This window comes from Zonotrichia albicollis, chromosome 3 (genome assembly GCF_047830755.1).
Source record: "Zonotrichia albicollis isolate bZonAlb1 chromosome 3, bZonAlb1.hap1, whole genome shotgun sequence".
In the NCBI taxonomy this organism is placed as follows: Eukaryota; Metazoa; Chordata; class Aves; order Passeriformes; family Passerellidae; genus Zonotrichia; species Zonotrichia albicollis.
Window position 1 is genome coordinate 15,886,393 of NC_133821.1, and position 12,292 is coordinate 15,898,684.

Below are 12,292 nucleotides of genomic sequence, written 5' to 3' on the forward strand. Positions count from 1 at the left end.
TATATGTATATATTTATATTTATACTTATATGTGTGTGTATATACACACACACGGTGTGTGTCTATACGTATATATGCCTATGTATATATATGTAGATATATATAGATGTATATATATACACATATATATGTAATATATATTCTATTTATTATTATATATATTTATTTTATATTTTTTATTTATACATTTACATGCACATACCTATATACCACATGTATAAATATATATATATACACACATATATGCACACACACACACATATATATATATATATACTTGTGGTATATAGGTATCTGTATGTAAATATATATGTGTTTATATGTATATATTTGGAAGAATTTCACTGAAAGGGTGATTAGACATTGGAATGAGCTGCCCAAGAGGTGATGGAGTCACATCCCTGGATGTGTTTAAGGAAAGACTGGATGGTGATCATTCATGGATTGGACTGATGATCTCAGAGATCTTTTCCAGCCTAAACAATCCTGCAGTTCTGTGACACTGGCAAATGCTGTTTGTGTTTGGGAACATGTTCAGGGATTTTATTGAATAGCTGAGAAAAGGGCAGAATGGGATTATTTCCCAAATACATGGTGAGAACAACAGGGCAAACTGTGATTCCTTCAAGTGCTGTGCCACATCTTATGGTGGTTTGTAATGCCTTTGCACCTTGAACTCCAGGTTTCTGAGCCTCTGTAAAATGTACTCCACTTCTAATTCCTTAAAATGAGGCAGTGACTGCTTGGTGTAATTCACAAGATCACATTGAGTATTCCAAAGTGGAAAAGGCAGCTGGGTTTGTGGTAGCCTTGATATTTCCTGCAGGGCATAGTTTTAAAAGCTAAATATGTGTTCAATTTGATTGTTTTCTATGGAGTTATTAACTTAAATGAGGGTTTGAAATCCTCCTTGCTGTGATACTTGTGATACCAGATCTTTTAGGATGATTCTGTTTTCTTCCTCTTTTTCAAGAAGGAATCCATTTTTATGGTATCAAAAGTTTTTACTGCTGGTTTGCAGAGTGGGGGAAGGCAGCAAGTGGGGTACAGTTGTACATGAAAATTAGTACATTTTCTCACACTTTCATGATTGGGGTTTGAAAATGGGTTGGATTAGCTGCTGTCAGAGCAATAAAAAGGCTTGAGAGAATTTACTTTATTAATATAGTTCTCTATAGCATGCTCTGAGATGTCTTGTACAGATTAAAGTTGTTCTTATGAGAGTATCCCTGCTGATTCATAGAGGTGGATTCATTTTTAGGGCAGGAGACTAAACCAAAAGGAGGATAACTGAGAGGAACCAAGACAATAGGATGGTGTGTGGGCTACAAAATCAGCTTTCTTGCTAAATAAAAATAACAGAATTGACCCAGCAGAAGGCCCCAAGTGTAGGATGCTGCCTTTGCCCAGGAATCTGTGCTTTAATCAACATTTCCCAGTTCATTGGGAAATACTCTCTGGTGTGTTGCAAGGCAGTGCAAAGCTGATTCTGATTCTCATTTCAACTTTTGAGGAGGGCAGAATTTAAAATAGGCATATTTGGTCAAGCTGCTGTGGTGAAATGAATGACAAAGATTTTATTCCCTGCTTCAATTTCTTCATTTCAGTATCTTGCAAGCAGTAAGTGTGGGCAGTATGTTGACATTGGGATTCTAGCATCTGATTTGCAGAAAACCTACAGGTGAGCCAACATTTGTCTTCTTACATCCTGTGTTCAAAATGTAGAATATATTAGTTTGTTCTATTGCATTAATTATGGAAGTTATAATTTTCTGTATGTTACCTTCATTAGCAGGTGTTGAGGCTGACTGAAGCACTAAGATTGTTAGGCTTCCCTCTGCTGATACATTTAATGACTCATATTTTATTAATTCATTGGCCTTATAAAATCTAGCTGTGGTTTGGGTTTTTATGGGTTGATTTTTGTTTTGTTTGAAATAAAAAGCTGCAGATTCATTGCAGCATGTTGGGGTTTACCCCAGTGAGTTTAAAATGTGTAACACCTCAGTGCAGACATGAGGGAGGGACAGAGGATCCAGTAAGACACTAATTAATATCTTGCTCAGCAAGACAATCACCTTTTTGCCCAGGTAGTTTTTAAATCTATTTTCCATGTACTTTTCCCACTGGGAATGACATTAAGTTGAAGGAAAAACCAGTTGGTGTAACCTTTGTTTATTTTGGTTTTTTCAGTGTAGATTATGGACGAAGAAAAAGAAATGCCTTTAGAATACAAGTTGCAAAAGGTAGGTCTGTTAATACAGTGTCCAAAATGCCCAATTCTTTGTGCTTTGGCTGTTAATTCTTAAAAAGGTTGAATTTTTTCTTGCAGTGTTTGAAATAATCAGCAACGAAAAGGAGCGTGAAGATTTGGCAGTTTTAGAATCTGAGCATGTGGCAAAAAGAGCAAGACAGCAAGAGAAAAATGAGTAAGGAGAGTTTTTACTACTAAATTAACAATGCCATTGCTGTTACCAGTTCCTTAAAGCTTTCTGGGTTTGGTTTATTGCATTTTGGTTGCTTCAAGGGTGCAGGTGGATCCCATAGGCTTGTGTTCTTTAGAAGTTACCTGTAGTTATTGGGAACTTTTTTTTGGTGCTGAAGACAAGCAGATATTAGAGCCAATCATGATTTCTCTATTGTGGGGAACACACAGCCCTGAATTAGTGGACAACCTTATGGCTTCCTTGAGAGTTTTCCACATAATGCCCTTGTTCCTCATGTGTTTGGTTTTGTTCTTAGTAGGTTTTGGTTGTGGGAGATACTGGCCACATGTGAGAGAAGAGAGCACCAGACAGGCTGTTCAGAGTAAATCACCAGTGGGGGATGAGGATTTCCTGACTCCTAACCCTGTCCATAATCCCATGGAGTGTTGTGTTTTCTCTAACCTGGGACAGATATGAAGGATCTCATGGGGAAGCAGGACACTGTTGGCAGAAGGATTGGTCTGGTTCAGCCATGATTTGCTCCCGTTTCCCTTGGTGAGCTGAGTCAGAGTGAGCTACATCACTTTTATGTAGGTCTGTCTTTAACACAGATTGGCAAATTGATCCAACTCATCACACACTTGGAAAGGATGCGTTTTTTAACTTTTCATCCTAGAAGATTGAGAGCATGGGAGTCAGGAATTTCTCTTTCTACATACCATGATTATGGGGAACCACATTGTGGAAATCACTTTTACAGATGTCTCACTTGCAGTTCTGCTCTGATAAATTAATAGTTTTGTTTTCCTTCCCTGTTAAGCACTACTGGAAGTGGCACAGATGACTCTGACTATGATGATTATCCAGAAGAGCTAGTAAGTTGTATTTTATTATGATTATTTGTATTTGTATAATATATAATTCTGTGTTGTGAAATTGAAGAGTTTGGAAGGGGAGATAGACATAAGGTGTAGTCAGAGTTAGGAATTCCAACTGAGAATCTCTAGAGCTGGAAGGAGGTTGTTTCCTGAGGGAAAAAGAGGAATTTGTTGGGGGGAATCACTTTTGGGGAGGCACACTGAGAGCCTGAAGGACTTTGGTATCAAAGGGGTGAAGTGATTGAAGGAACTGACATCTCCAGCTCCTGCCTAAAGAGGAGCCTGCCCGTTAACAGGAGTCATTAGAATTCATTCAGAATTCCATCTGAATCTTTACCTGATAGAACCTCAACCTTCAGGCAGCACATGCAGCTTTCTGTGCAGTCATTTGGTTTGCAGAGGAGTGGGTTGGAAGATGCATTGCCTGTTTTCTCCAGCCAGGATAATGCTGAATTATGTTTTTGAAATAGTTTTCATTGACCTCTAAATATAAATAATCCAAGTTAAAACCTGCCCTGTGTATTTTCTTTACAAATGTGTAAATCTGCAGTCTACAAATCACATGAACAGTTCCCTGCTGAGCTTGTACAAGAAAGGAAATCCTGATTCTGTTCCATCCACTCCAAAAAATGAGCCAGTGGAGCCCTCTCCTCGTGTGAGAACAGCACCTCAAACAAGCACCCTCACTCCAGAATCCAGAGGTGACAGACCAAGCTCTGATGGTGGCTGGTTCATTGATAAAACTCCTGATGGGAAAGACTTCTTCATTGACCTTTCTGAGGATGAAGAAGGAGAGGAAAAGAAACTGATTTCTGAGGTACTTTGTGGTTCACAAACCTAAGCAGATGCATCAATAGAATTGGCACATTTCAAGCATGTTTGTACAGAAGGTAGAAAGTCACCGAGTAATGAATTTCTTCCAGATTTTTTTTGAGGAAAATGTAATTCTCAGTATCAAGGAGGCCCAGATTAGTGCCTATACTGAGGGAAAGATGAGTGGGGTGCAGCTGTTATTTATTGCATTTACCAGTGACCAGCCTACCTGGCCTGTGCCTTGCTTAGCCCCTGCTAAAGTCTTAGTCACCCTGGGGAAAGCAGGAAACTTGATTTTATTTCTTTCATCCTGTAATAGCCCTTCTCTCACATGCACTTAACTTGTGTTTGCACTGAATAATGTTTTTTTACACCCCCTTGTGACTTACTAGAAGTAAAACTTGTTTCCAGTGGAGTAAATACTTTTGTATAGTTGTGTTCATGCCCAAATTGAATTCCTCCATGGCATGCAAATAACTTCTGTCTGATTTTAGTTAGTAGTTTTGAGGGAGTTTGTTTGGTTTGGGTTTGGTTTTTTGCTCATTACTGTGTTCTCTTAACAAAAAAAGTGACTGTTGTAATCAACCCATTTAAAAATAAGGCAAATCCTAAGTACAAAAAAGAGATTCTGCAAAAAGGTGTAAATTCATGTCTTGCTTGTCTTTATTTATGTAATTTGTGTAAGTTAAGCATCACAGACACACATTTTGTTCTTTAAAGTTTTTGCAGAAGTTCACTGACTTGGAAGGTTTTTGTGTATATAATTCTGGTTTTATGTCCTAGAAATCAACAGACTTTTCTGTCTTGGAGAGTGAAAGAAAGAAGACAAAGGGCAGGAGAGCAAAAAGGAAAAAAGGAGAATTTCCAGACGTAGATGGAGAAATTGAATCCATGTTACTTAAGAAAGGTGAGAAGTTATTTTTGGTGTGTTCCTCCAAACAAAGAGATGCTATTAGACCATGGAATCTGTTACCAGAAAAATGTTTTCTGATGTGCAGAGAAGTGACCCCAGGCAGTTTTTAAAAGAAATTTAGCCTTAATGTTATACTAAAATAATATTGAAGTCCTGTGTCTACTACTAAAAAATGATATTACTCTGTGTGCTCAGCTTTTTGTTCAGTATTAGCAAATACATTTATAGCATGGCTAAATTTGTATCTTCTCTTCCTTAACAGTGAGAAATAAGGGGTCAGAGCTTTACCACCCTTCAGTGAAGTTTGAGGATGTAGGAGGCAATGATGAAACATTAAAGGTTAGTTACAATTTTCTTGGTGGGCTACAGGATGCACTGAATAAAATGTGTCATGAAAAATGGCAGAGAAGAAATATTTCATAGTTCATGTGCATGGCACTGAGTAAAGCTGCTTAAACCAACAGCAAGGGAGGTTGTTGGTTTTTCTCTAATTAATCTTTCTTTAAGCAGTCATTTCATTCAGATTGTCAAACAGAACTTGTTTTATTTCCCCCTGTCTATAGGAACAGCAAATACTATTTTCTGCAATTTAAATGGAGATTTCTCTTGTTGTTGGCAGGAAATCTGCAAGATGCTCCTTCACATCCGTCACCCTGAGGTCTACACCCACCTAGGGGTGGTTCCACCCCGGGGCTTCCTCTTGCATGGCCCCCCTGGCTGTGGGAAAACACTGCTGGCCCAGGCAATTGCTGGGGTGAGATGGCTTCACATCTACAGCTTCTTCCTTTTCTGAGTTCTTTCAGAGGGAAAAAGAATCATATTCTTTCAGGAGAGACTAGAGCTTTTCATTTCAGCCATCCTGTGATAGTCTGAAATATGTTCATTTTACTTCCTTTGTTGGATTTCCATCTGAATCTTTACTTATAGAACCTCATACATAAATGTCATGGTGACAAGGTTTTAGCTGTGATTTAACTGGTTTGGGGCATTCCCAGAACAGAGCAATACAGGCACAGGTGTTTTGAGAAGGGTATAAATGACTAATAAATGATAATTTTGGTTAAATTTACCTTACAGTTTCAAATCTAGACTCAGCCTTACTGATCCCATTGATGCCATTGATTCTGTTGGTTGTTAAACAGCTGATTTCTGAATTCCAGAACTGGATCCTGCCTTGCCTGTGTCATACTGATATTTTCAGAGCCCATGACACTGCTGGTGTTAATAATTTGGGGTTATGGTGAAGCTGCTGTGCTACTGTTCCTGTTTTGGATATAAATCTGAGGACTTTTAAGGCTCTCAGTGATAATTATGGACATTTCCTTTTCTTTAATACAGTTGCTCCTTAAATGTTACTGATTATAACCTTAAATTTAGATTCATGTAAATGACTGACTTTTGTAGTGCAGATAAAGAAAATATATTTATTCCTGAAATGTTGGTTACACCCTTCTGACATTGTTTCAGATGTTTTAATTAAGAATATTTATATGTTTTCTTTCTAATGCCTTATTGTAAAATGGAACCCTTTGAATAATTTGATATTTAATTCTTCTAAATAAGTATTTGTATGCTGGAAGGGTGCTACACTTGAGGAAAGAAGCATGTCACAAGTGAAAAACTTAGAGATTAAATAAATTTAATGACTGCTTCTTAAATATTTTTTTTCTTAAATAAGAGATTTTCAGGCAAATTGTCTTTGAGCACTGTAGGGTCTCTGGTAGCCTTGAGTTGCATAAATTGGGGTTAATTTTCTTTTATGTATTAAATTAGGGATAGTTTTCTTTTATATAAAATTTCAAGAGCTTGAAATAGGCTGCAACAACCTGTAGCACTGCTGTGCTGCAGTCTATTAAAATTGCAGTTGCAACAAATAAAAAATATTTCATTTTAATAGCAGAAAACTTTGAGAGTGAGCTTTGCAAGTGTCTTACTGTCCAATCCTGCACAGATATTTCTGGAACAGGACTCTGGGAACCAAACCTGGTGGGGAATACCTTCCACACTGCTATGCAATGTTTTGGGTTTTTTTAAGTTGGAGGATGCTCCTTCTATTTTTTAAAAATTCCTAAAGCTTTTGTCATGAGTATGTAATTTGTTGGTTTAAAAGATGTCCTATTGAAAAATGTTTGTCCTCAAGGGCAGCCAGCATTTCTAACCTCTGGATTTATCATCAAATGTTTTTTTGTTTATTCCAGGAGCTGGAGCTCCCAATGTTGAAGGTGGCAGCAACAGAGATTGTGTCTGGAGTGTCAGGGGAATCTGAGCAGAAACTGAGGGAGCTCTTTGAGCAGGCTGTGGTAAGGCACCCACTGGAAATAGCTCTGAGAATTGTCTTTTTCTTTGTGAAGATTCACATTTTATTGCTGTGGTTTGAATTTGAGTAAATGGGAGTGAATCTTTATCCTGCTGCACCCATGGCTGGTGTCCCCTCCTGTGGGCAGAATTCCATTGTGCTGCCATGATGTCAGAGAGCACAAAGCTCTCTGTTCTGAAGCCTTGACAAAAGATGCTTCATCATAGCAATGTAAAGAAAACAGCATAAATTATTTGCATATTTGGATCTGCTTGGCTTGATGTATTAAAAAAAAAAATAGGAGCAGTTCACTGTGCTTCTTTGTGACAAGGGGTTTTGCTGGTTTTGTTTGGCATGGAATTTGAGTGCATGTGAGATTTTAGGCTTTGGCAGGCCAGGTAGAAAGCAGGAAATTGGGAACAAGCATGATAAGAGCAGGAGAAAAGTTAAAGTTGAAGTCTTGCTTTTGGACATAGTAGGAAGCAAAGAGAACAAGACTGGTTGAATTAATTTTAATTTGAAGAAATGCAGATATTTCTGGGTTTTAGTATGGGGCTGATGTTTTATTTCATGAGATCAGTCTTCTGTTCCTGACCTCTGAGGATGTTCTGGTTTTCTGACTTTATTTCATTTTTCTACTCTTCCCTAAAAGTGTTTGTAGGTATTTGAAGTATGCCCCTAAACAGGGCAAAAAGGTTGTTTGCAAAGCTGTTTGCTATGTTTCCTGTTGCAACTACATTTTAATTTTTAGAGAGCCTTGTTAAGAAGTTGTTTAGAATAAAATTACATAGCTTATGGCAAGGAGTTTTTAGAAAATATGCATGTTTTGTACGTGTAGTGATCAAGGGGAGGTTGCTCTAAATTACTGTCACAGAAATAACATCTATTGCATAAAATATGTCTAAAATAAAATCTCTTGCCCTTCTGATGGGCTCCTACATTCCCTTAAGTTTTCCCACTTTGTTTTCACAGTAGTTTTCGTGCAGGGGAAAATATAATAAATAACAATAATAATTATAAAAATAATAAAAATAATAAAAACAAAATAAATAATAATAAAAACAATGGTAAAGGTTCCTCATTATTTGGGTGCTGTGGAATCTGCACGGCCCTTCCCGCTCGGTCCCAGCAGGAAAGGGAATGACCAGGAGATGGCGCAGCCGGTGCTGGGAACACCCAGCGCGGCCCGGGAACCACGCGGGTTTTTTACCTGGAGCTTTTTGGGAACAAAATTCCCATGTTTTCCTTCAGTATCTGTGAAAAACGCCAGTCACTTGGGTTTAAAATTTTAAAAGTTTAATAGTAATAAAATGGTTATAAAAATAGTAATATAATTAGAGGAATAAAAATGTGGACAATTAGGATTTAGGACAATATGAGACAATAGAAACAAGGAGTTACAGACAGTCTGGGTGCCTCTTTCTGGGCAAAATAAGCCCGAAAAAGGACCCACATTAACAGAGGATTAACCCTTAAAAGCAACAGCCTGTTGCATATTCATACACCTCATACATGGTGCATCAATTCCATTCAAACACAGGATTCTGTCTGGTCAGTGAACCCTGACAGCATCTTCAGGGCTGAGCAAGGCAGGAAGAAGTTCATTTCTCCTGATAACGGAGCAATAAATTCTCTTTCTCTGAAAGATTTTGGTGTCCTGTGGCTGCTGTCTCAGTGAGAGTACCTCATTCCTTTCTTTAAAAAATATCCCACATACATAGTTTCTATTTTAACATTATGTTATAACCTAAAACTATATTTAACACACTACTTAAAAAATTAATACAGTATAACTTTCTAACATAACACATATAATATTAATTTTAATATTTGGCAAAAGCCAATAATAAAATGCACATTTTTCACAGTATCCCTTTGGACTACTAGTGCTTTTTGGGAATATTAATGATCTTACATCAGGTAAGCACTGTTATATTAGTTACACTAATTATTAATCTGTATTATTGTTGGCTTTTGATAAAGTTAATGGAATTTTAGAACTTGTGGGAGTTTCTCACTGCTCATTTTTACTCTTTGACTGTGGTCAGGCTCTGTAGTAGTCTTGAAGTTCCATGGCCACCTACTGCTCCTTTTGTTTCATTCTGTGTGTCAATAATGCTGCTCTTGAAATTCCACAGCTCTAATGTCACTAACAAAACAAACAACAAACCCAGCCAGACCTTTCTTGTGTGATTTTCATTTGTGGACTTCAGCAGGCAGTCACAATGGAATATTTAGGGAAAACATAATGCAACACAGAGGCATATTTAAATTTTAGACAGTGTTTAAAGATTGTCTAAAATTTAAGGTGTCACACCTTAATTATTCCATAGCTTCAGATCAGTGAAGTTTCATAGTGACAATCTCCAGATTGTCAGCAAGCACAACAGAATTATTCCAGCACTTGATTGTCCAGCAGATTTCCACTAAGAGTCACAGATCAGAAAACCTGAAACATCTCTTTCTTGTAATCCACTGTGTCAGTGTGATTTTGTAATTGTGGATTTTCCTTGTTCCTTAGTCCAGTGCTCCTTGTGTCCTGTTCATTGACGAGATCGACGCCATCACCCCCAAGAGAGAGGTTGCATCCAAGGACATGGAGAGGAGGATTGTGGCTCAGTTCCTGACCTGCATGGATGGTGAGTTTCAGGAAGGCCTGTGCCAAAGCCAGATTAGAATTATCAGGCTCACTGTCTGCTTCCCTTCAGGAGTGACTTGTGCTTCCTTGAGAGGAGATAGTGGCAATAATTTTTCTTGTTTTGACACAGTTTGCCTGGGGAGTGGTTGGAAGATCATAATAATTTTGAAGGGGTGTTACTGGAATATTTTCACACTGGTCTGTACAGCATTATATAAGCCTCTCTGTTGTATAAGCAAATAATGGGGAACCTGTTAAATTTATTAATAATTAATGAATCTGTTAATTTTTGAATTTTTGCTTGATTGTGCAAAATACAAGTTTTAGGTAGTAGATGCAGAGATGAACAGCAGTTCAGTCTGACTGCTTAGTTTATCTCTGCTGGCTACTATCATGTGCTGCAGAAATAGTCCCACAGGTGTTGAGTATGTGCACTGACTTCATTCCATTCCTGCTTTCCCTTAGACTTGAATAATGTGGCTGCCACTACCCAGGTCCTTGTTATTGGAGCAACAAACAGACCTGACTCCCTGGACCCTGCCCTGAGGAGAGCTGGGAGATTTGACAGAGAAATTTGTTTAGGGATCCCAGATGAAGGGGCAAGAGAGAAGTATGTGCTGTGAAGTTAAACTTTCTTTTTTGATACGTTGATAAATAAGAAAATAAGGTGTAAGTTAACATACAATTTAAGGAAAAGTACTTTATTGTGTTTCGTTCTGTTTGTACCTGTACACACCTGTGGGTCAGCACACACTGAAAAGTTGCAAAGACATTAAGTGAGCTCCTGTTTGTCTTGCTAGCTGTGTCTACATTTGGAGCAATTTCCTTTCTTGCGTGCACATCTGCTTTTAGCATTATGTTAGTGGCTTTCCTAGTGCCTTAACAGTACAGATGCTGGAATCAAATGTATCTTTTCTTGTGTTCAGGAAGTTAACATTCTGTCTTTGGTGCTCCCTATGTAACTCTTCAATCAGGAACATAAATTAAGAAAAGCCTGTTTGTACCTGAAGCACCAGGCCTGGATTGTTCCATTCCATTCCTCATGGAAATACACCAGTCTGGCATTAAGCTGAGCTGCAGTCATCCTGTGCTGTGTAACTGTCCCATTTTACTCCAAAATCTATGACTATCAGACTAAGTTACAAGAAATAAATCTGGTTTTGCATTTTTAGTTAAAAAGGAACTGCTACTCATTTCCTCAACAGCAAAAAACATGGGAAGTTAGAAAAATTTACAGCTTATCTTGTTATGGAAAGGAAAGAAAGGTTAAAGGACAAGTTTCTTATTCTCAATAATAATATTTCTAAGTTGAAGAGGCAAACACCTCTGCTTGCAGTACTGCACACTGCATTGTCAGCACTCAGGCCATTATCCCCCCTTGGGTCTTTAATTTTTTTTTTCTTCCTCCAGATTTGCTGCCCTGTAGCAATTGTGTTCCTCTTGGCTGTGGGTGAGACATGCAGGTGGTTGGAGGTAGAACTAATGGGTCACCTGAGGAGAGTTGTGATTCTCTGAGAGTTCCTAGGGACATGTTAAAATGATGATATTCCCAGAAATAGCACAGTGTTGAGGGACAGGAGTTGTGGATGACAGAGCCATGGTGGTGTGTAAAGATTGTGGAGTCACAGGCATTCATATTATTGTTTGTTTGTATTTGTGTTCCTGGAGGTGGAGCCTTACAGGGAATAATTATGATTTTCTTTTTTAAATTCTTCCCTCCTCCTGCTTTCTGTTGTGTTTTGTGGAAAGCATGGTGGTGTTGACTTCTTCCTTTATTTTAAAATGGAATATTTGCATAGACCTTACAAGTCCTCACAGTGTGCTGATTTACAGGGTGAGTCCTGCTGAGGGCAAGATTTGAGCTGCTGAGTTGTGGTTCTGCAGCCTGAAGGGGTGGAGGGAGATGGGAAGGTGTACCTGGAGATCTTGCTTTACCTGGTGTTTTTTGTGCAGATTCAGAATGAGCCATTTTTACTCCTGAGCTGTTTACACTTCATCTCAATCTGTTAACTACAGCTCTTGTCAGACAGGTTGAAAAAATCTTGAGAAACAGGCTGTTATCCCTAATAAAGATTGAAAGGAGATGATGGAACTTGCTAGTGGGAAGGGAAACAGATGGAATATATTATAATTTTGAGAGTTTTGAAGAGTTTTATCACTTGGTTTTTTTAATAACTTTTCTATAGTTGCATTACTTGATCTAGAAATAATTTGAACTAGTTTTTATTGGAACTAGAAGTATGTTACTGATCTGGACTTCTTTGGTTTGTGCTGCCTTTTAAAAATATTCTCCCAATTAAGTGATGCTTTGCTGTTGAATTCTTGTAT

At 38.0% G+C, this 12,292-nt stretch overlaps 1 protein-coding gene across 3 annotated transcripts in view; it reads left to right on the forward strand.

The window, feature by feature from the left end:
- Nucleotides 1-12,292, forward strand: part of NVL (nuclear VCP like) — a 49,935-nt gene that overhangs the window by 470 nt on the left and 37,173 nt on the right. For 2 of the 3 annotated variants that reach the window (XM_074536831.1, XM_074536832.1), the window contains exons 2-12: nucleotides 1,608-1,681; nucleotides 2,194-2,246; nucleotides 2,333-2,429; nucleotides 3,247-3,301; nucleotides 3,855-4,121; nucleotides 4,901-5,024; nucleotides 5,293-5,369; nucleotides 5,650-5,784; nucleotides 7,229-7,330; nucleotides 9,848-9,965; nucleotides 10,430-10,574. In XM_074536831.1, coding sequence (XP_074392932.1) covers nucleotides 1,608-1,681; nucleotides 2,194-2,246; nucleotides 2,333-2,429; nucleotides 3,247-3,301; nucleotides 3,855-4,121; nucleotides 4,901-5,024; nucleotides 5,293-5,369; nucleotides 5,650-5,784; nucleotides 7,229-7,330; nucleotides 9,848-9,965; nucleotides 10,430-10,574 — 1,247 coding nt within the window. The remainder of the gene's footprint in view (nucleotides 1-1,607; nucleotides 1,682-2,193; nucleotides 2,247-2,332; nucleotides 2,430-3,246; nucleotides 3,302-3,854; nucleotides 4,122-4,900; nucleotides 5,025-5,292; nucleotides 5,370-5,649; nucleotides 5,785-7,228; nucleotides 7,331-9,847; nucleotides 9,966-10,429; nucleotides 10,575-12,292) is intronic. The other variant, XM_074536833.1, reaches the window with a different exon arrangement.